General features: G+C 41.1%; 1 protein-coding gene across 1 annotated transcript in view; it reads right to left on the minus strand.

The window, feature by feature from the left end:
* The window catches only part of ANKFN1 (ankyrin repeat and fibronectin type III domain containing 1), a 536,065-nt gene extending 515,577 nt beyond the window's left edge, over positions 1 to 20,488 (minus strand). Inside the window, exon 1 of the mRNA XM_050764649.1 lies at positions 20,419 to 20,488. Coding sequence (XP_050620606.1) covers positions 20,419 to 20,452 — 34 coding nt within the window. The 5' untranslated portion in view covers positions 20,453 to 20,488. The remainder of the gene's footprint in view (positions 1 to 20,418) is intronic.
* Between the last annotated feature and the right edge of the window lie 4,349 nt (positions 20,489 to 24,837).

The raw sequence follows: 24,837 nt of genomic DNA on the forward strand, positions 1-24,837 counted from the left end.
ATTTTTCCAAAGATATACAAATGGTGAATAGGCATATGAAAAAAAGCTCAGTATTACTATCACTAATCATTGAGAAAATGCAAATCAAAATCACAATTAGATATCACCTCACTCCTGTTATGATGGCCATTATGAAAAAGAAATAAGTACTAGCAAAAGTATGGGGAAAGCGGAACTCTTGTGCCTTGTCCCACCAACCCTACTCATGGAAGTGTAAAGTGGTACAGTCATTATGAAAAACAGAATGGAGGTTCCTTAAAAAATTAAAAATAGAACTCTGTACAATTCAATAATTCCACTTCTGGTACATCCCAAAGGAAATAAAATCAATATCTCAAAGGAATATCTGCACTCCAATGTTCAGTGAAGCATTATTCACAATACCAAAGACATGGAAACGATTTCAGAGTGCATGGATGAATGAGTGGATAAAGAAATGGTGGTACACCTATAAAATGGAATATTACTCATCTATAAGAAGGAGAAAATCCTGACATTTGTGACATGGATAAACATGGAGGACAGTAGGCTAAGTGAAATAAACTGAACCCAGAAAGACAAATGCTGCATGATCTCACTTATATGTAAATCTAAAAAAGTCAAAATAATGCAAGTAGAGAGTAAGATGGTAGTTTCCAGGGGCTGGGAGTGGCAGAAATTGGGTGATGTTGGCCAAAGGGAACAAAATTTCAGTTATAAGAGGAAAAGTTTTGGGAATTGATAAGGATTGGCTCTGTGTCCCCACCCAAATCTTATCTAAAACTGTAATCCCCATGTGTGGAGGAAGGGACCTGGTGGGAGGTGACTGGATCATGGCGGCAGTTTCCACCATGCTGTTCTCATGATAGTGAGTGATTTCTCATGAGATCTGATGTTTTTTAAAGTGTTTGGTAGTTCCTCCTTCACACTCTCTCTCTGTTCTGCTGCCTCGTGAAGAAGGTCCTGCTTCCCCTTCCCCTTTCTCCATGATTATAAGTTTCCTGAGGCCTCCCCAGTGATATGGAACTCTAAGTCAATTAAATCTCTTTCCTTTATAAATTACCCAGTCTCAGGGAAGTTTTTTTATAGTATAGCAAAAACAAACTAATACAGGAAACTGGTACTGCAGAGAGTTGGGTGCTGCCATAAAGATAATCTAAAAATGTAGAAGCAGCTTTGGAACTGGGTAATAGGCAGAGGCTGGAACAGTTTGGAGGGCTCAGAAGAAGACGGGAAGATGTGGGAAACTTTGGAACTTCTTAGAGACTTGTTGAATGGTTTTGACTAAAATGCTGATAATGATATGGACAATGAAGTCCAGGCTGAGGTGGTCTTACATGGAGATGAGGAACTTATTGGGAATTGAAGCAAAGGTCACTCTTGCTATGCTTTAGCAAAGAGACTGGTGGTATTTTGCCCCTGCCCTAGAGATCTGTGGAACTTTGAACTTGAGCGAGATGATCTGTGGAACTTATGTTTAAAATGGAAGAAAAGCATAAAAGTTTGGAAAATTTGCAGCCTGACTATGTGGTAGAAAAGAAAAACTCATTTTCTGGGGAGAAATTCAAGCTGCAGGAGGTTGCATAAGTAATGAGGAGCCAAATGTTAATAGCCAAGACAATGGGGAAAATGTCTCCAGGGCATGTCAGAGGTCTTTGTAGTAGTACCTCCCATCACAGGCCCCAAAGCCTAATAGAAAAAGATAGTTTCATGGTCCAGGCACAGGGCCCCACTGCTCTGTGCAGCCTTGGTACTTGGTGTCCCCCTGCATCCTAGTTGCTCCAGCTCCAGCCATGGCTAATAGGGTCCAAGGTACAGCTCAGTCCATTGCTTCAGAGGGTGAAAGCCCCAAGTCTTGGTGGCTTTCATGTGATGGTAAGTCTGCAGGTGTGCAGAAGACAAGAGTTGAGCTTTGGAAACCTCTGTCTAGGTTTCAGAGAATGGATGAAAATGTCTGGATGTCCAGGCAGAAGTGTGCTGCAGGGGTGGAGCCCTCATGGAGAACCTCTGCTAGGGCAGTGCAGAAGAGAAATGTGGGGTTGAAGCTGCACACAGAGTCCCCACTATGGCACTGCCTAGTGGAGCTGTGACCCTAGAGGGTCACCATCTTCCAGACCCCAGAGAGGTAGATTCCTTGACAGCTTCCACTGTGTGCCTGGAAAAGCCACAGGCACTCAACACCAGCTCATGAGAGCAGTGGGGGCTGTACCCTGTAAAACCACAGGGACTGAGCTACCCAAGGCCTTGAGAGCTCACCCTTTGTATCAGCATGCAATGGATGAGGAGCTTGTTTTGGTTAGGAGATTATTTTGGAGCTTTAAGATTTGATGACTGCAAGTTGGATTGGCATGGAATATGTAGCCCCTTTGTTTTGGCCAATTTTTCCATTTGGAATGGGAGCATTTACCCAATGCCTGTACCCCCATTGCATCTTGGAGGTAATTAACTTGCTTTTGATTTTACAAACCCATAGGTGGAAGGGACTTGCCTTGTCTTAGTCAAAACTTTGAACTGTGGACTTTTGAGTTAATGCTGGAATGAGTTAAGACTTCAGAAGAATGTTGGGAAGATGTGATTGGTTTTAAAATGTGAAACAGGCATGAGATTTTGGAGGGGCTGGGGTGGAATGATATGGTTTGAATTTGTGTACCCACCCAAATTGCATTTTGAACTGTAATCCCCACATGTCCAGGGAGGGACCTGGTGGGAGGTGATTGGATCATGGGGGTGGTTTCTGCCATGTTTTTCTCTTGATAGTGAGTTCTTATGAGATCTGATTTTTTAAAGTGTTTGGCAGTTTCTTCTTCACTCTCTTTTTCTACCACCTTGTCAATAAGGTACCTGCTTCCCCTTCTCCTTCCACCATGATTGTAAGTTTCCTGAGGCCTCTCCAGCCTTGTAGATCTATGAGTCAATTAAATCTTTTTCTTTTATAAATTACCCAGTCTCAGGAAGTAATTTACAGCAGTGTGAACATGGACTAATACAGGCATCTAATAATGTATGACATGGGTGGGGATGAGTGCATTAGTTAATTTAATTGTGGTAACCATTACACAATGAATATGTGTATCAATCATCACATTATAAGCCTCGAATATATTCAATCTTTGTCAACTAAATACTTTAAAATAAAAAAAGAAAAGAAAAATGAAAACATAATCCCGACAAAGGACCAACACTAAAAAAAATTCTGTGTAAGGGGATGATGCTGACTTTGTTATCCTAAACAAAACAAAACAGCATTCATTCCCTGGTACTGAATACATGATTGGGATTTTTGAGCAACAGGAAGGGGTGGAACTAGTCTTAGCTAAAGAACCAGCAGCATTAGTTGAAAGTCCTCTCAAGCAGAAACTTTATTTTTCCAACTTCTATATATTCTGGGATAGGGAGGTGATATGGCTTGGCTCTGCGTCCCTACCCAAATCTCACCTTGAATTTTAATAATACCCACGTGTCAAGGGCAGGACCAGGTGGAGATAACTGAATCATAGGGACAGTTTCTCCCATGCTGTTCTCCTGATAGTGAGTGAGTTCCCATGAGATCTGATGGTTTTATAAGGGGCTTCCCCCTTCACTTGGCACTCATTCTCTCTTCTGCTGCACTGTGAAGAGGTGCCTTCTGCCATGATAGTAAGTTTCCTGAGGCCTCACAGATATGCAGAACTGTGAGTCAATTAAACCTCTTTTCTTTGCAAATTGCCCAGTCTTGGGTATTTCTTCAGAGCAGCATGAGAACAAACTAATACAGCTAATACAGGAGGTAGGGTCAATATCATACTGGCTCCTCATTCCAATTTTTATACTGTTACTTCTATTATCTCTTGAAAATCCTCTATTTATTTGAGGCTCCCTCCATGCAGATATACTTTCTTTGTTGCTATCATTTATCTAGTCATTTGTAATATATTGTAAAAACAATTAGCTCCTAGTTCATGCTTCTCTGCCTCATCTGATTTTGTGCATCATTCTTGCTGATATTAACACTCCCGTGTTCCATCCAATGCCCCAGCCTTTCTGTTTTTCAGCTCTGAAGACCTCTACCACTACATTTGCAACACTCTTCCTCAATTTCCCATTCAATATTATGCTCTGGGCTTGCCATTACCAAGAAGACAACCCCTTCCAATGACTAAGTATCTCATGTTTGATCATCACTTCCTATGCTTTTAGCCCACCTTCTCAAGTTCCATATGAACAATAATTCTTCAGTCTCTTCCCGTCATACATGCCACTAATCTGACCTCTGAAGAAGCATCCTTCCTCCTAAATGGCTAATCCTTCCCTTTATTCTCTGATGCCTATCTTTTCTTGTCTCCTCAACTGTGTTCCTTTGTCCACCTCTCTTTCTCGTACCTTTTCCATCTTACATCTTTACTGGCTCATTCCCATCATTTCCTAGCAGTAGCTTCTCTCATGACTCTGGTCTCAGCTTATGTAACCCATTTGGAAAAGCCCTGCCTGATCCTCTTATTTAAATAGCCCTTCCTCTACCGTCACTCTTGATCACTCCTATGATTTTGTTTTGCTTTCTGTATAGTACTTACTACTCTATATAATTATCCTTTAATTAATTAATTGTTTGTTGCCTATTGTCTTACTCACACAATAGACTATAAATCCCATGAGAAAAACGACATTGCTTGTCTAATTCAAAGCTCCATCCCCAAGCTCGTTCCACCATGTGGAACGGTGCTGAAACTTCATGGTGCTCAATAAATATCTAATGATTAAATAAATGAATGGCATCTTCCATTCCCTCAAATAAAACACTCTTCTCTTAAATTCTCATACTTCTGTCACACTCATGCCACTTCTCTATTTCCCTTCACGGTCAATATTCCAGATGTACCACACAAAGCCACTGTTTCTATTTCTTTGCTTTCTCAACCTATACTTGACTGACTTTCCCCTCCAATTTACCATCTCCCTGGTCAGTGGCAACAATTACCTCTTGCTGCCAAACTCAATGGCCACATTCCAGTTATTTTCCTTTTACACCTTCACTTTCCTATAAGAAACAGTGTTTCAATAAGAAAATCATCTCTGCATTGGACAGTGCAGATGGAAACCATTTTCATGGGTACACAGAGTTCCATTGTACAGTCTGCTCCAGATCCCCCAGGAGCATTTAATATTCTTGTAGTTTGACTCCTTCCTCACTACACTTTTCCTTCTTTTTCTCCTTTGAAGGATTTTTCTCTTTCAATGTATCTTTAAATTTTATAACATCTCATGGCTATGTCTTAGGCTATCTTACCTATCTCTCCAAATTCTCTTTAGGTAAATGCATTTATTCCTATTATTTTAAATGTCTTCTATAAGCCTTCAGGAAGGCTTTTATATCTCCCACCTTCTCTTTTGAGTTCCAGATTCATATAACCAATGGTCTACTTGATATCTCAAATTTTACATATCTAAAAGCAAGCTCTTGATTTTCTCCCCAGCTGTGTTTCTCTCTTCAGTCTTCGTTGTCTCGATAATGGCACTACCATACACCCACGGCACATGCCAGAAACCTGCAACTGCCTGATGCCTCCCTAGATCCCAGGCCAGACCTTGCAAGTCTTGGCTCCTCCACATCTACCGTATAGTCCACTATACACACACACACACACACACACACAAACACACACACACACACACACGTATATATATTCCCCTACTATATATGCCAGTCACACACACACACATACACATACTTATTATCCCCTCCCTAGCATGAGTCATCATCTTGGTTTGCCTGGCTAAGACATGCTCACCTTACTCTTCCTTCAAATACTATCATCATGGAACAGCCAGAGTAACCAATTTCAAAAGAAAATCATATCCTGTTTTTTGCTGGTTCCTCACTGAATCTAGAATGAAATCCAAATTTATTTACATAACCTCCATTCCCTTTAAGACCCACCCCTGCCTGTATCTGCAACTTATCTCATGACCTTCTTTCCCAGAAACTCCTTTCCAGCTGAACAAAACATCTTTCTGTCCCTCAAACACACCGAGTTTTTTACTGTCATGGAGCCTCTACACATTGTCTTTACTGTCTGGGATATCCTCCCCACATTCTGTCCCTGACTCCTTTTTCCAGAGCCCTCTTCCTCAGTACAACTCTCAGACCACCTATTTTCCCTAGTTTCTCCTTTGAGTTAATATAACTAGAAACATAATAGATGACACACTGTATCATATATTTCCTATCTAAGGTGATGTCCCAATTTTTCTTTTTCAAATTAGTACATATTATAATAGTTACTTATTTACTTGTTAGGCATTGTCTGTTTCCTCTACTAGATAGTGGGTTCTGTGAGAGCAAGACTGTGTCTATTCTATTTACTAATTTATACCCAGGTCCAGCACATACTCAGGTTCTCATTAATATTTGTCAAATGAATTAACAGTGGAAATAGAAGATGTTTTTTGATGGAAGATAAATCTGGATTTGACTTCCTGCTCTAATCTTACCAGGATGATCTTGGATAAAACCGGAATACAGTTTTTTCTTTGTTTTTTTACACCATTAAATGTATTTAAAAAATAGAATTGGATACATGTTTTTAAAAACCTCTCTGAGCCCTAGCTTTTCAATCTATACAGTGTATGCTAATAATACATAGGTTGCTAGATTGTTGTGCTTGAAACATAATATGCACTCAAATGTTTTTGCATTTCCTTCACCTTCTTTTAGATGCAAAAACAAATATGAAGAGAAGGAACTGGGAAGACAAAATGGAAACGAGAAGTCAACCAGAGTCTCCCCTTTATTTTTAAATTTTTATTTATTCATTTTTTTTTGAGACAGAGTTTTGCTCTTGTTGCCCAGGCTGGAGTGTAATGGCACAATCTCAGCTTACCACAACCTCCACTTCCTGGGTTCAAGCAATTCTCCTTGCCTCAGCCTCCCAGGTAGCTGGGATTACAGGCATGCACTACCATGCCCGGCTAATTTTTGTATTTTTAGTAGAGACAGGGTTTCTCCATGTTGGTCAGGCTGGTTTTGAACTCACAACCTCAGGTGATCCGCCTGCCTCGGCTTCCCAAAGTGCTGGGATTACAGGCGTGAGCCACTGCGCCCGGCCAGGGTCTCCTCTTTAACTGACAAAAAGTCAACTTGGTCCTGGGTGTAATCAAGGTATCCTGGGAGAGGAAAATCACCAATCACCAGGATGGAAGCATTTCTCAATGAGTCTAAGTCATGGAATCATTGACTATACAGAGTTAAGTCCAGGAAAACAAAATGAGAAAAATTTTCATTCTACTTTGGTCAGATCTAGACCACAGTTGAGTCATTGGTTCTGTGTTTTACTATCAGAGTTGATGCTGGATGATTGTCTTCATCTCAAGGAACTTGGGTTTCTCCATCTGTAACATGGGAATGATGGGATCTACCTCTAAGGTATCATTATGACGGAATGAGAAGAACATTGTAGACTGCTCAGCACAGTGCCTATAAAACACTTTCAGATATGCAGGATATGTGAGTTTATTTTCCTACCCTCTCACGACTATAATGAATCTTTACAATATTCCACTGCAAGTTGGTGATAAATGCTGTGAACAGTGATAATAGGCAAACCTAGGCTCATGATTTAGAGTAATAATAATAACGCTAAAAAATAAAAAATAGATTGGGAGCAAGATGGCCGAATAGGAACAGCTCCAGTCTCCAGCTCCCAGCGAGAGTGACACAGAAGACAGGTGATTTCTGCATTTTCAACTGAGATACCAGGTTCATCTCACTAGGGAGTGCCAGACAATCGGTGCTGGTCAGCTGCTGCAGCCTGACCAGCGAGAGCTGAAGCAGGGCGAGGCATTGCCTCACCTGGGAAGTGCAAGGAGGAAGGGAATCCCTTTTCCTAGCCAGGGGAACTGAGATACACAACACCTGGAAAATCGGGTAACTCCCACCCCAATACTGCGCTTTACCAAGGGTCTTAGCAAATGGCACACCTGGCCGGAAGGGTCCCATGCCTGCGGAGCCTCCCTCATTGCTAGCACAGCAGTCTGCAATCTAAGGGCAAGGCAGCAGCCAGGCTGGGGGAAGGGCACCCGCCATTGCTGAGGTTTAAGTAGGTAAACAAAGCCGCTGGGAAGTTCAAACTGGGTGGAGCCCATAGCAGCTCAAGGAGGCCTGCCTGTCTCTGTAGACTCCACCTCTGGGGACAGGGCACAGCTAAACAAACAAAAAAAAAGCAGCAGAAACCTCTGCAGACGCAAACGACCCTGTCTGACAGCTTTGAAGAGAGCAGTGGATCTCCCAACACAGAGGTTGAGATCTGAGAACGGACAGACTGCCTGCTCAAGTGGGTCCCTGACCCCCGAGTAGCCTAACTGGGAGACATCCCCGACTAGGGGCAGACCGACACCCCACGCCTCACATGGCGGGGGTACATCCCTGAGATGAAGCTTCCAAAGCAAGAATCAGACAGGTACACTTGCTGTTCAGCAATATTCTATCTATTGCAGCCTCTGCTGCTGATACCCAGGCAAACAGGGTCTGGAGTGGACCTCAAGCAATCTCCAACAGATCTACAGCTGAGGGTCCTGACTGTTAGAAGGAAAACTAACAAGCAGGAGGGACACCCACACCAGAACCCCATCAGTATGTCACCATCATCAAAGACCAAAGGCAGATAAAACCACAAAGATGGGGAAAAAGCAGTGCAGAAAAGCTGGAAATTCAAAAAATAAGAGCGCATCTCCCCCTCCAAAGGAACGCAGCTCATCGCCAGCAACAGATCAAAGCCGGATGGAGAATGACTTTGACGAGTTGAGAGAAGAAGGCTTCAGTCCATCAAACTTCTCAGAGCTAAAGGAGGAATTACATACCAAGTGCAAAGAAACTAAAAATCTTGAAAAAAGGATGGGATAATGGATAACTAGAATAATCAATGAGAGAAGGCCATAAATGAACTGACAGAGATAAAAACCAGGACACGAGAAATACGTGACAAATGCACAAGCTTCAGTAACTGACTCGATCAACTGGAAGAAAGAGTATCAGCGATTGAGGATCAAATGAATGAAATGAAGTGAGAAGAGAAGTTTAAAGAAAAAAGAGGAAAAAGAAATGAGCAAAGACTTCAAGAAGTATGGGATTATGTGAAAAGACCAAATCTACGTCTGACTGGGGTGCCTGAAAGTGAGGAGGAAAATGTAACCAAGTTGGAAAACACTCTTCAGGATATCATCCAGGAGAACTTCCCCAACCTAGTAAGGCAGGCCAACATTCAAATTCAGGAAATACAGAGAATGCCACAAAGAGACTCCTCGAGAAGAGCAACTCCAATTATGTAATTGTCAGATTCAGCAAAGTTGAAATAAAGGAAAAACTGTTAAGGGCAGCCAGAGAGAAAGGTCGGGTTACCCACAAAGGGAAGCCCATCAGACTAACAGCAGATCTCTTGGCAGAAACTCTACAAGCCAGAAGAGAGTGGAGGCCAATATTCAACATTCTTAAAGAAAAGAATTTTCAACCCAGAATTTCATATCCAGCCAAATTAACTTTCATAAGTGAAGGAGAAATAAACTCCTTTACAGATAAGCAAATGCTTAGAGATTTTGTCACCACCAGGTCTGCCTTACAAGAGACCCTGAAGGAAGCACTAAATATGGAAAGGAACAACCGGTACCAGCCATTGCAAAAACATGCCAAAATGTAAAGACCACTGATGCTAGGAAGAAACTGCATCAACTAACGAGCAAAATAACCAGTTAATATCATAATAACAGGATCAAGTTCACACATAACAATATTAACCTTAAATGTAAATGTACTAAATGGTCCAATTAAAAGACACAGACTGGTAAACTGGATAAAGAGTCAAGACCCATCAGTGTGCTGTATTCAGGAGACCCATCTCATATGCAGAGACACACATAGGCTCAAAATAAAGGGATGGAGGAAGATCTACCAAGCAAATGGAAAACAAAAAAAGCAGGGGTTGCAATCCTAGTCTCTGATAAAACAGACTTTAAACCACCAAAGATCAAAAGAGACAAAGAAGGCCATTACATAATGGTAAAGGGATCAATTCAACAGGAAGAGCTAACTATACGAAATATGTATGCACCCAATACAGGAGCACCCAGATTCATAAAGCAAGTCCTTAGAGACTTACAAAGAGACTTAGATTCCCATACAATAATAATGGGAGACTTCAACACCCCACTGTCAACATTAGACAGATCAACGAGACAGAAAGTTAACAAGGATATCCAGGAATTGAACTCATCTCTGCACCAAGTGGACCTACTAGACATCTACAGAATTCTCCACCCCAAATCAACAGAATATACATTTTTCTCATCACCACATCACACTTATTCCAAAATTGACCACATATTTGGAAGTAAAGCACTCCTCAGCAAATGTACAAGAACAGAAATTATAACAAACTGTCTCTCAGACCACAGTGCAATCAAACTAGAACTTAGGACTAAGAAACTCAATCAAAACCGCTCAACTACATGGAAACCGAACAACGTGCTCCTGAATGACTACTGGGTACATAACGAAATGAAGGCAGAAATAAAGATGTTCTTTGAAACTAATGAGAACAATGATACAACATACCAGAATCTCTGGGACACATTTAAAGCAGTGTGTAGAGGGAAATTTATAGCATTAAATGCCCACAAGAGAAAGCTGGAAAGATCTAAAATTGACACTCTAACATCACAATTAAAAGAACTAGAGAAGCAAGAGCAAACACATGTAAAAGCTAGCAGAAGGCAAGAAATAACTAAGATCAGAGCAGAACTGAAAGAGATAGAGACACAAGAAACCCTCCAAAAAATCAATGAATCCAGGAGTTGGTTTTTTGAAAAGATCAACGACATTGATAGACTACTAGCAAGACTAATAAAGAAGAAAAGAGAGAAGAATCAAATAGATGCAATAAAAAATGATGAAGGGGATATCACCACCGATCCCACAGAAATACAAACTACCATCAGAGAATACTATCAACACCTCCACACAAATAAACTACAAAATCTAGAAGAAATAGATAATTTCCTGGACACTTACACCTTCCCATGACTAAACCAGGAAGAAGTTGAATCCCTGAATGGACCAATAGCAGGCTCTGAAATTGAGGCAATAATTAATAGCCTACCAACCAAAAATAGTCCAGGACGAGATGGATTCACAGCTGACTTCTACCAGAGGTACCAGGAGGAGCTGGTACCATTCCTTCTGAAACTATTCCAATCACTAGAAAAAGAGGGAATCCTCCCTAACTCATTTTATGAGGCCAAGCCTGGCAGAGACACAACAAAAAAAGAGAACTTTAGACCAATATCCCTGATGAACATCAATGCAAAAATCCTCAATAAAATACTGGCAAACTGAATCCAGCAGCACATCCAAAAGCTTATCCACCATGATCAAGTGGGCTTCATCCCTAGGATGCAAGGCTGGTTCAACATATGCAAATCAATAAACATAATCCAGCATATAAACAGAACCAAAGACAAAAACCACATGATTATCTCAATAGATGCAGAAAAGGCCTTTGACAAAATTCAACAGCCCTTCATGCTAAAAACTCTCAATAAATTCGGTATTGATGGAACATATCTCAAAATAATAAGAGCTATTTCTGACAAATCCACAGCCAATATCATACTGAATGGGCAAAAACTGGAAAAATTCCCTTTGAAAACTGGCACAAGACAGGGATGCCCTCTCTCACCACTCCTATTCAACATAGTGTTGGAAGTTCTGGCTAGGGCAATCAGGCAAGAGAAAGAAATCAAGGGTATTCAGTTAGGAAAAGAAGAAGTCAAATTGTCCCTGTTTGCAGATGACATGATTGTATATTTAGAAAACCCCATCATCTCAGCCCATAATCTCCTTAAGCTGATAAGCAACTTCAGCAAAGTCTCAGGATAAAAAATCAACATGCAAAAATCACAAGCATTCTTATACACCAGTAACAGACAAACAGAGAGGCAAATCATGAATGAACTTCCATTCACAATTGCTTCAAAGAGAATAAAATACCTAGGAATCCCACTTACAAGGGATGTAAAGGACCTCTTCAAGGAGAACTACAAACCACTGCTCAGTGAAATAAAAGAGGACACAAACAAATGGAAGAACATACCATGCTCATGGATAGGAAGAATCAATATCGTGAAAATGGCCATACTGCCCAAGGTTATTTATAGATTCAATGCCATCCCCATCAAGCTACCAATGAGTTTCTTCACAGAATTGGAAAATACTGCTTTAAAGTTCATATGGAACCCAAAAAGAACCTGTATTGCCAAGACAATCCTAAGTCAAAAGAACAAAGCTGGAGGCATCACGCTACCTGACTTCAAACTATACTACAAGGCTACAGTAACCAAAACAGCATGGTACTGGTACCAAAACAGAGATATAGACCAATGGAACAGAACAGAGTCCTCAGAAATAATACCACACATCTACAGCCATCTGATCTTTGACAAACCTGAGAAAAATAAGAAATGGGGAAAAGATTCCCTATTTAATAAATGGTGCTGGGAAAATTGGCTAGCCATAAGTAGAAAGCTGAAACTGGATCCTTTCCTTACTCCTTATACGAAAATTATTTCAAGATGGATTAGAGACTTAAATGTTAGACCTAATACCACAAAAACCCTAGAAGAAAACCTAGGTAATACCATTCAGGACATAGGCATGGGCAAGGACTTCATGTCTAAAACACCAAAAGCAATGGCAACAAAAGCCAAAATTGACAAATGGGATCTAATTAAACTAAAGAGCTTCTGCACAGCAAAAGAAACTGCCATCAGAGTGAACAGGCAACCTACAGAATGGGAGAAAATTTTTGCAATCTACTCATCTGACAAAGGGCTAATATCCAGAACCTACAAAGAACTCAAACAAATTTACAAGAAAAAAAAAACAAACAACCCCATCAAAAAGTGGGCAAGGGATATGAACAGACATTTCTCAAAAGAGGACAGGCATACAGCCAACAGACACATGAAAAAATGCTTGTCATCACTGGCCATCAGAGAAATGCAAATCAAAACCACAATGAGATATTATCTCACACCAGTTAGAATGGCAATCATTAAAAAGTCAGGAAACAACAAGTGCTGGAGAGGATGTGGAGAAATAGGAACACTTTTACACTGTTGGTGGGATTGTAAACTAGTTCAACCATTATGGAAAACAGTATGGCAATTCCTCAAGGATCTAGAACTAGAAGTACCATATGACCCAGCCATCCCATTACTGGGTATATACCCAAAAGATTATAAATCATGCTGCTATAAAGACACATGCACACGTATGTTCATTGCAGCACTATTCACAATAGCAAAGACTTGGGATCAACCCAAATGTCCATCAGTGACAGACTGGATTAAGAAAATGTGGCACATATACACCATGGAATACTATGCAGCCATAAAAAAGGATGAGATTGTGTCCTTTGTAGGGACATGGATGCAGCTGGAAACCATCATTCTCAGCAAACTATTGCCAAGAACAGAAAACCAAACGCCACATGTTCTCACTCATAGGTGGGAACTGAACAATGAGATAACTTGGACTCAGAAAGGGGAACATCACACACCGGGGCCTACTATGGGGAGGGGGGAGGGGGGAGGGATTGCATTGGGAGTTATACCTGATGTAAATGACGAGTTGATAGGTGCTGACGAGTTGATGGGTGCAGCACACCAACATGGCACAAGTATACATATGTCACAAACCTGCACGTTATGCACATGTACCCTAGAACTTAAAGTATAATAATAAAAAAATAAAAAATAAAAAATATTCCATTCTGTTCTCCACCCCTTTTTACTGAAGTATAAATAAAGCCTTTTTCAATTGTTACTTAACTTTCATCTTTGCAAGTTCCCAGTTAATTTCTTTTGCTAACCCAGGTTGTGTGGCCCAGTACTTTGCTTAACTCAATGAATTTGCCACCACTGCAACTGCTGATGGAAATGACCAAATTTTTGCTTGCATGCTCCAAATTTAGCAAAAGATCATGACACTTAGATATTTCTTCAGGGAGTATTAATTGTAGGGGCAAAGTGACTGCATCCTATTTAGGTTGTCTGGAAAGTCAGAGAAGGATTATAATTTATAGTTACTATGGTAGTTAATTATACCTTCAAGAATATGCTAGTTGCTGTTTTAAAAAAGGCTTTGATCATAGATGAGACCCTTGTGGGGGGATCAAAGAAAATAAGAAAGTAGAATTTGCCATCTTGAAAAATACCCGGCTACTAAGACCAAATTTCTCTATGGAGAAAAAAATCATCTCCAGTTGGTTTTTTTCAGAGTATTAAGATTTACAAGACATTCCTAATAGCGTGGGAACAATATTATAAAATGTAAACCTGTGTGTTTTCACCTTTACTCTCTATTTAACACATGGCTCTCCTTTATTCAAGGAGATGGGCATCATTTATCACATTTATGGCTTTGATTAAAGGTTTGGTCCAGATTATACCAGGACAAGACACATCTGGCAGAATATTCCATTACGGAGAACTAGTTTCCCTACAAACACTCTCATCACTGTAAAAGTCTAGGTAAAGATCAGGAGGTAAGTCAGGTGGAAGGAGAAGAGAGAGTTGTAGCTGGGTGTGGAGGGCTCTCCATTGTGCCTCATCTCTGTGGACTGAGTCCTGGGACGGGTCAATGAGGGAAGGGACTGGTGTTTGTTTTCTCACTGGGGCCTGGGAAAATCAGCAAGGTCTGGCAAAACCTAGCTAGGCCCCAAAGTCTTGTATGGCTCCCGAGTCATGTGAGAAAACATTTGAAAACTCCCCTGAGAGGGAAGCAAAGGGTACAAGGAGCCTAGAAGGCTGTAAGGAGCCAGTCAGATTGAGAATGGTGCAGTTTAGGGACAATGAGTGGAGAATATTGCAAGGCTGAACAGATACCAATGACCAGTAATCAGGTATTTATCTCCCCATCTCCCATCCCCTATCCTTTCCTGTTTTGAAAGCCTCTTAGAATTTAGATCCACCCCCCCAAAAAAGTAAATTCTTATTTAAATGAGGTTAATCCTAAAGCGCCTTTAAAAAATTATTGACTATCTTTTCTGTCACATACGGATTAAGTAGGATTCTAGAAGGATAAAGTACTTTGTTTTCTGCATACCTGAATTCATAGCTCTAAAAGTAAAGTTCAATTTCAGGTGAACCACTTATACCTACTCTGAAAAGGAAATAATTTCAAGTCCACAGTCTGAAGTTCTAACTTTCACCATATGTTTGAAAACATGGCACATCCAGAAAGCCCATTCTCATTCTCATTACCTATCCAGAGATACTTCCAAAAAGATGCACTCCTTCAGATCACATTCTATCTGATACCTCTGCTGTGGGTACCCATAATTTATAGAATTAAAAATTAGGCTGGGTGTGGTGGCTCATTCCTGTAATCCCAGCACTTTGGGAGGCTGAGGTGGGTGAACCACCTGAGGTCAGGAGTTCGAGACCAGCCTGGCCAACATGCTGAAACCCCAGCTCTAGAAAAAATACAAAAATTAGCTGGGTGTTGTGGTATGCACCTGTAGTCCCAGCTACTTGGGAGGCTAAGGCAGGAGAATCGCTTGAACCTAAGAGACGGAGGTTACTGTAAGCCAAGATCACACCACTGCACTCCAGCCTGGGCAACACAGCAAGACTCCATCTCAAAAAAAAAAAAAAAAGAGAGACTTCTTAGTATGCCATCCAGCATTCTCAAAGATCAAACTCTCTCTTACCTGTCTAAGATCACATAAAATTCCTCAGGGTAATCTAAATTAACTTCTACAAAGGAAGTACCCCTTCTTGACCTTGTAGTGTAATTTCACTTTCCTGTGTTTTTCCCATATTTTATTCCTTTAATTTGCATTGTCCCCTGAGGGCAACTCTTTAATATTTCATAGGGTGGGCTTTGGAATCTAACAGATATGGATTCAAGGCTCCAATTTGTGGTTGTCTCACTAACCAGCTAAGCAACTCTAGACAAGTTTCCTCTGATAGAAACTTAGAGTAGACTCTAATGTATGAGATGGTTTTGAATTATAAATTAGATTGTGAGTAGAAAAATAGTTAATGAATGATACCTAGCTTAAGAAAAGGGGGAGGGGGTCTATTAACACAACTAACAAGTCAAAAGAAACCTTTCTTCTAATAATTGTTTATTTACCCAGCTTGCCAGGTAGGCCATCTGCTCCCTGGTGGTAAGAACTCCTTCAAAATCTGCACTGTCTGGCATTTACTAGGCATTGAGTAAATGGGAGTGAAATGCATATTTATATGGATATTTAAAACCCAGTTTAAACTACATGAGTTTTAACATATCTGAGAATCCCGCTCTGATCCCTCAGGCAGAATTAACAGCTCCTTCTTCTGGGAGCTGCTAATGCCACTATATGCCTCTTATTTCAATTTGCCTTCTTACATGTGGATTACATGCCATTTTCCAATTTTTTATATCCCACTTATTTAAACATCTCTCAATAAAATACTAGATATATTCTTGAAATACAGCTCCTTCATCTTGTTAGCCAACCACTCTCTCCTTGAAACTCTCTCCTTAAAACTATCACTGAACTTCAAATCAGAGCCTGGGGCATGATAGGTGCTTACTTAACGCTTGCTAAGTTATGCTGAAAACCTCAAATCATCTTTCCCATTTGTAGTGAGTCAATAGCATCATGTCTGTACTTGAAGGGCAAGGTAGGGTGGGGACAGGAAGGGGGAAAATTGCTGTGTATGTATTTAGGACACTCTGTCTCCACACCCCAGCATGGCTGAGCAGGGCTATCCTTGACTCCACAGGACAGCTGGACTCAACATGAGAGGAGAGCTTTCACTTTTGATCTTCAAGATAATATTTTTAAATATAAAGCAAAAAAGAATTTGAGATAATGTGCATGCTGTCCTTTCAAACATGCCATATGGAATCTGAGGCCCTTGGGTTAAGAATTACAAGATACATTTACTAAATAAAGACAGCCAGGCTCCTGCAGAGCCAACAGGGAAGGACACAAATCATGGAACCACAGTAAAACTTATTCTAGGAAAAAAACAGCAAGAATTAACCCAGGAGTCACAGCCTCACACCCTCAGCAGGTCAAATCATACTAACTTCCACTTCCATTTCATTTCCCGCACTATCACTAAATAGTAATGGTTCCCAGATCCCCAGTGAATCAGATGTGTAGAAGATAGTATCCCTATTTGAAACAGTAGCATTCTTATTTGAATCAGCACTTGTAATTTTCAGGGCTGACCATTCACGCCTGTACAGGTAGCCAGTCAAGGTAAAGGTTTAGCAAGGTTATTCCAGGTCCTAGTGGAGGATGCTCACCACAGGCTAGATATGAAGAATTAGACGGTGAAATAAAACAAAACAAAAACAAAAACACTCAAACCCTGTATTCCATTTTGCCTGGGTGGGTCAGTGGGTCTGAGGTTGTAATCATCATGCCGGTGAGTCTTCTGTAAGTTCTTTCAGGTTCAGGCTGATTTCAGTTGCTATATCAATGCATTCTCCCCAAACTTTCCACCTATAGTCACTGCTCTGAACACCAAACCTGGTTCTCCTGCACCAGTTCTTATCTAGAACTGAGCCACCAAAACAGATTGTTTTATGACATAAACAAAAGCAATTAGGACAAGACTCTATGATGTCTGGATAATGACAACTCTCCTCCAGAATCTGTTTGTAGAGTACAATTCTCAACAACCTTCATAAGGATAATGAAATTGGAAAGCATGCTGGAAGAGAAAGCTTCAGAGTCTCACAAATCCCAAGAGACTAGAAAAGTCTATGATAAAAGATACTATGTAGATCATGTGTATGTGTTTGGGAAGAGGCATGGTTAGCTCAGACGTATCACCTTGGTTTTACATTGAAGATGACGTTGAAGTGTCTGATTCTAGGAAGATATGCAACATACAGCCTGGATATATACAAGACTCCATCACTAATCTCAAATCATCTAGCATGAATTTGTGTGAGCTCCCTGTGTATACAAGATTAGCAAGAACTCCCCTACACTTTGTCTGTTCCTCAGTTTCCCGACCACTGTAGTTGGGCATACTTTTAATGGATGGCATTGGAAAAGAAAAAACAATAAGCTTTTCACTTAAGATTGCATATCTAGTCCATAAAAATGTTAAGAGAGTAAGTGGAAAGGGGATCAAATTGCCAGGAGGGAGGAGAATGAAGGGGGAGAGAGCTATACAAAATCAGCTCATCAATCCTTTTCTCTTATTGATCTTAAGCTTTTCAAAGCTCACAGTTGGTGGATATTATTAAATGTGTGTGTGTATATATATATATATAGAGAGAGAGAGAGAGAGAGGCTGGGCACGATGGCTCACACCTGTAATCCCAGCACTTTGGGAGGCCAAGGTGGGCAGATGACCTGAGGTCAGGAGTTCGAGACCAGCCTGACCAACATGGAAAACCCTGTCTCTAACTAAAAACACAAAAAATTAGCCAGGCGTGGTGGCACATGCCTGTAATCTCAGCTACTCAGGAGGCTGAGGCAGGAGAATCACTTAAACCTGGGAAGCAGAGGTTGTGGTGAGCCACGGTCATACCCACTGTACTCCAGTCTGGGCAACAAGAGTGAAACTCCGTCTCAAAAAAAAGTATGTATATTTAATATATCTACACATCGAGAAATTTGTCCATCCATGCAAACACAAGGCTTACTGCTTTGGGGGAGGAGATTAAGGTATCTGAGAAGGAGCAAGAGACAATTCAGGAGCTAAACATTCCCCAGTAGTCTCTGACCTGTGCTGCTGGTATTTAAGTTTATTTTCATTTAGTTTCCCAGGCGCTCTAGGTATCTAAGCTCCAACAGGTGATGTGATCACAAGGAGTATTATGCAGTTTTACTTTCAACAAATTTGACCTGGGAGGGAAGCAACCAGGATTTTCAGGGTTCAGCTCACTACATGCTACTGACCAGGAGCCAGGCCCATGAGGGCAGCCAAAGAGGGAACCCAGTCACTGGGGCTGGGAAAAAAGTTTTTGATAATAAACACAACGCCATACATTGTAAGAACTCGAATAATGCTTAGATACTGTTGCATGCCTGCCCCCATTTCATTTGTAGTGTGACCATCATCTCTGTTTGCCTGGAGCAGTCTCCATGTGCACCAATTGCTCTGGCATAATTATTAACAGCAATTCTTCTTACTGTAGGAAGTATCCTGGTTTGGATAACAAATTATCTGGTCATCTATGAGTTTGGCAAATTGAAATCTGAGGCCCAAAGAAGGAAGACAAATTAGTGGCAAGAGGAATAGAAATAGGAATGGGTTATAGGTTGGTTTGTTATGGCCAACACCAACAAAAATCAAAACAAACAAACAGAATCCAACTGCCACACACTGCATTAAGACTATCTATGTCTCTGTCTACCTCTTTGGCTAGATTATAAGGTTGCATCATAGCATCATATTTCTCAATGCCAATCCCGTATCAGGTATTTGATTAATATTTGTTTGACTGTTACATTTATTAACATACTTTCATGTATATTGTCCCATCTAATTTTCCATTGACAATAACATCCATTGTAAGATGGATATTATTAAATAAAGATGAGAAAGCTGACAATCTGGGATATTAAACACTGAGAAAGTTAATAGCAAAAACCACTGAAACCCAGGTCTTCAATGTTTCTTTCCATTACATTATGCTCAGTGTTAGAAGGAGTCTAAATGTAGAGGGAATGTTTGCTTAGAGGGATGAGGCCGGAAGAGCCAAGAAAAATGTGGCAGGAGAGAAACACGGCTGTGGGCTCAGAGATTTGATTACTGGACCAACAAAATTGTTTTTTGGAGCCCTGTAGCTTCTTCCAAGATGGCTGCTCCTTTGAAGAGAGGAAGCACATCATGTGCTGCTGGCAGCGGGGCGGAAGGGGGTTTGGAGTTAGCCAGGATGCCGCGAGGGGAGAGGTTCAAAGTACAGGCTAATGAAAAACTGAATGGACCTACACAGCAGCAAGGCTTGGGGCAGACCGACAAGGGTTTCCCCCTCACAAGGGCTTCCATACGGCACATCCAGGGCTCCATTCAAGAAAGTATCAAGCCTGGCATTTTCCCGGCTGTTTACTTAAAAAAAAAAAAAAAATTAAGGCTTAGCATTTTGAAAAATGTATTTCTTGGAGACAAATATATTTTGGCCCAATTCACATCCCACTAGTACTCACCACACAAAGTTTCCAGTTCTATCCCCAGGCCACAGCACTGCTGTACCATGAAGGATGATATTTTATTTATTTAATTTGTCTTTTTGTAAAAAATAATTCCCATTTCTAGCTCCTTTAGCAACTAGTCAGTTTGTATTCTTTTGTCTCTACATTGTCCTCTTTCCTTGGACCCATGAAGTCAGTGTTACGTCTGCTTACTTCCATGAAAACTTTTTTATTTTCAGTAATGAAAAAAAAATACTACCTGGCATGGAGCTATAGATGCCCTGTGGGGCCATCGGGAGCCTCCTTGACCTCTTCCTGGTCCAGATGCCATCAGGATTCAACCTGCCATAGGCCACCCTAGGAAACAGAAGATGTACACACTTGTTCAGATGGGAGATAACTAAACATTGGAAGGACATCTTTTTCTCCTGCCTCAAAATGCTCTGTGTGGATTGTGGCTTCTCTCTCTCCTTTTCCGATTTTACCCTCCCCCCATCACCTTGAGTAAATATCTACCAATCCCATACAGAGTTATCAAAAGAAATAAAAGAAGACTTCTAATAAATTCTCACACCATGACACAAATCCCAATCTTCAACTGACATTTCTGGATCTTCCATCTATGTTAGGAGAACTAACAGCGTTTCTGTGGAATTCCTTCTGGGCAGTAGAGGGCACTTTGCCTTGTACCTGAGGAATCTGACCACAGTTAATAGAAATATATGGTGTGACTGCTGTTCCAGCAAGAGCATCTTTTGTATCAAGTGGTCCTCTTGGTTCATCGTGCTGCCTTCAGCACATACACATGTGATCAGTGGTAGCTGTTGTTGTTATTACAATGACTAGTTTTGTAATATAATCAGGAGGAGGCAAGACTCTTCTGTGTTCTCTGAGGCCTCGCCTTCTTGTTACTTTCTCCTATTCAACATGGTGCCTACCCAAGCTACACAAGGGTTTAGTTAGTTCTAGGAACATTCCTATGAGTATTGCCAGAGAGGTGCCATAGGGAAGGGATGGCATCTCACCATAGAGGGCAATGATGATTCAGGAGGGCCTCTCAGGATTATTTTGAGGGGATAGGGGATCAGTCCAAGTACAAGAACCATCATTCTCATCGCAGGCACAGGATTCAGAGTCAAACCATAATCATATTGTGCCTCACTAGGGGTGCTATGGATAAATGTGGAGGTTATGCATTGCATGGTAGTCTGTAGAAAACTATGGCCTCAGGACCCAATCTAATCTCCTGCCTATTTTTGTAAATACGGTTTTACTGATATATAGCTATGTCTATTCACCTACCTATTGTTCATGACTACCTCCCCACTACAATGGCAAAGCTAAGTAGCTGCAACAGAGATCATACAGCTCTCAAGCCTTAAAATATATATATTATTTGGCACTTTACAGAAAATACAGAAAAAGTTTGCAGACCCCAGTGCTTAGTTTTTTAACCTAGTACACGTAGTGGATGCTTAAATCATAGTTGTTGAATGGATGAATGAATTAATACATGAGTATAGACTCAGATACCAGCTCAGAACAGTCAAGTAATTAATCCTAAAGAAGTTTTAGTGAAGAAGATAAAAAGCAAAACAAAACAAACTTTGTAATGAGGAGACTTAGGTTCTAATTCCTACTGTGCCCCTGATTCGTTTGTGTGGCCTTAGATCGATCATTTCCCATCTTTATATTCCAGTTTCTTCAATTGTAAAAAAGATAACCCTAAGCCCATTTTATTGGGGCTATAATGTTGAATAAAATAAAATCACAAATGTTCAAGCATCATGTCCAGTGACTGGCACATTAATAGGAGCTCATCAAATTTTTGAAGTCAAAGCAAAGAGAAGGAGGAATCCTTTGCTTCTGAATAAAATATCTTCCCTGTCACACAGGAGTAAACAGAGTAATTCATACATTTAATTGGCAGATGTCATGGAAAAAACTTCAAGGAGCATTCTACACAAAGACTCCCAGGCTAGTTTGTGTTCAAACAAACCAGACAGCCAGCCCACAGCCGGAGCCAGGAGCCAAATATTTCAGACACCATCAGGGCTGGCTGCTTCAAGCTAGGCTGTTCCGCATGTGGCTGGAGCCAGGCCACAGGAAGTCCTTCGTGTCAGCTCTCTAGAGCCTAGCGAAGCTTCAGCATTTTCCTGTTCCTCTGTGTAGACCACTACTCAGATAAGGGAGATAGGGAGAAAGGAAGGGGGTCTCCATTTATAAAGGCAGCTGCTGTCCCAGCTGAACAAGAATGCACAGCTGTTTGGGGGCTGTCTCCAGACTAGCATGCCTTTTGTTTCCATCTTCTTCTGGGGCAGGGCTGGGGATGGGGTGGGGTGAAAGTCTATCATAATGTTTACCTTGGGGGATACTTTGCCACATCTCCGCCCAGATCTCATTTTATGGTGTGTGGAGTTTTATGGACCAATTTAACGTGGGAGAGGAGACGAGAAGGCTGATGTGTGAACTGAAGTTGAAGAGTCATAAATTCAAAGGAAAATTATTCCAGAATTATAAGCCCTACTTACCAGTGTCCAAGGGTAATAGCCACTGTTCAGGCAGGGGTTGGACTTCCAAAGTTATTTCAGGGGCCATTTGTAGGACAAGCACCCTTTCATTTCATTTGGATGGGTAAATATTTTTAAATGGGGTCTCCTAAATTGTTGGGATCCAGCCAAAGTCCCCAAATTCTGGTAGCCCTAAACATCCAAGTACTCTTTTCCCAGGACAGTTCACTTACGAAATAAAATCAGACAGAAAATGATTTACACTATATCTGCACAAAATAACAACCAGGCCTACAGTTTGGTTTGAACTTGAGACCCAAGGAGATTTCTAAAAAGTCTTTTGATTACTGGGTGTTGGATAAGATATAACAAAGCCAACTTCCAAAGTTCCCAGAGGATACAAGGCAGCAAAACAGATATTTTGATGAAACCTTGGTCATGCACATTTCTCTGTTTGTAACAATAGCCAAGGAACCTATGTGGATGTTTTTGCACGGAACTGCAGAAAAGCCAGAAAATAAAAGGGCTAGATGAAACAACTGATCCAGCCAAAGTTATACACAACAGCTTTTTCATCTTCATGTTTCTAAACAACTAGAAAAAAATACTTAAGCCCTTTTAGGATCATAATGAGGAAATAAAAGTCATTCTGAAGTCCTCTGAGCATTACCCCAACACACCCCTCCCCAGAATACCTGTTGCCTGTCACCGTGTACCGCTGGCTTTTCCAGGGTCCTTTCTTGCAGGCATCTGATTTCCGCTGATTTTTCAGCAACAGCCCCACCAGTTTCTCTAAACATAACATCTCTCAAATTTCTCACGCGAGACATATCATAATTAATATTCTCAAAAGCAGTGACAAGCCTTATCCTTTCATGTCTGCTGGTTGATGTTGGACAATGTCGGGTAGCCCTCATGCAAAATGAATAGTGGAGCTGCTGAAAATCTAGACAGCAAGAAGACTCTCTTACTGGTGTTACCATAACCTCACACCTGACTTGAAAAGCCCTCTGCCAAGGCCTTTTCTTTCCTAAATTTTTGTTATTAGATTTTCATTTAAGAACTATGAAGAGAGTATGTTACCATTACCAGAGGTGGTGGCTTATTTAGGCACACAGTTATTTAAAAAAAATTCACCATCCATCTCTACAAATTCATGCATTTTGTATCCAAAGCATAATGAAATATTCGTCTGTTTGCCAGTGTTTAAGTTACAGGTTGGAAAACATTCAAAGAGCTTGAAATTCAAGCTGACGAGATAATGAGAGGACAGGGAATGCAAGCAGCCCTGGCAGCCATTCAAAATGGATCTTCTCCATATGAGGTGTTGAGTTCCATTTATAAATGGCAGAAAGTACTATTGGACTTCACAAGATTAGAGTAGAATCTAAATAAATGCTAGTAATTGATAATGTCCCAGGCCTAAGCTTTTGTAGTTAATTCATGGTTAACCTACCTTCCTTCCTTCCTTCCTTCCTTCCTTCCTTCCTTCCTTCCTTCCTTCCTTCCTCCCTCCCTCCCTCCCTCCCTCCCTTCCCTTCCTTCCCTCCCTTCCTCCCTCCCTCCCTTCCCTTCCTTCCCTCCCTTCCTCCCTCCTTTCTCTTTCTTTTTCTTCCTTCCTTCCTTCCTTCCTTCCTTCCTTCCTTCCTTCCTTCCTTCCTTCCTTCCTTCCTTCCTCCCTTCCTTCCTTCCTTCCTTCCTTCCTTCCTCCCTTTCTTTCTTTTTTATTTCTTTTTTCTTTTTTGATGCTCTAGCATTTGGGGCCTTGATCCTAGACAGATTGCCTCTTCCAGGCTAGCTAATTCCTAGAGATAACAAAAGACTCCTCTGGGAGTGCACCTGTGTTATACAAACCAATCAATCTGGAGCTCACATTCCCAACTATCTCCTTTATCAAAATCTCACACACCAGGCCAATACTCCCTCTGTCCTAAATTACTTGAGGGCCTGGTACTAGACAACTGGGGACCAGCCTTATAGCCCAGAGCCCATTGAAATTATTCAAACTATCCAGTCCTAAACTTAACAGTGTATCTACTCTGCCTCACCCAGTCATTCCCAGGAGAACCCCAATAGGAGCTCTGGGCATGCCTTGCCCCCTGCTGCTTCTGTCTCCCAGCTGATCTAGTGCTTCCCAATGTCCTGCATGGCATGTCCTGACTTCTGTG

Source organism: Macaca thibetana, chromosome 16 (genome assembly GCF_024542745.1).
Source record: "Macaca thibetana thibetana isolate TM-01 chromosome 16, ASM2454274v1, whole genome shotgun sequence".
NCBI classification, from domain to species: Eukaryota; Metazoa; Chordata; class Mammalia; order Primates; family Cercopithecidae; genus Macaca; species Macaca thibetana.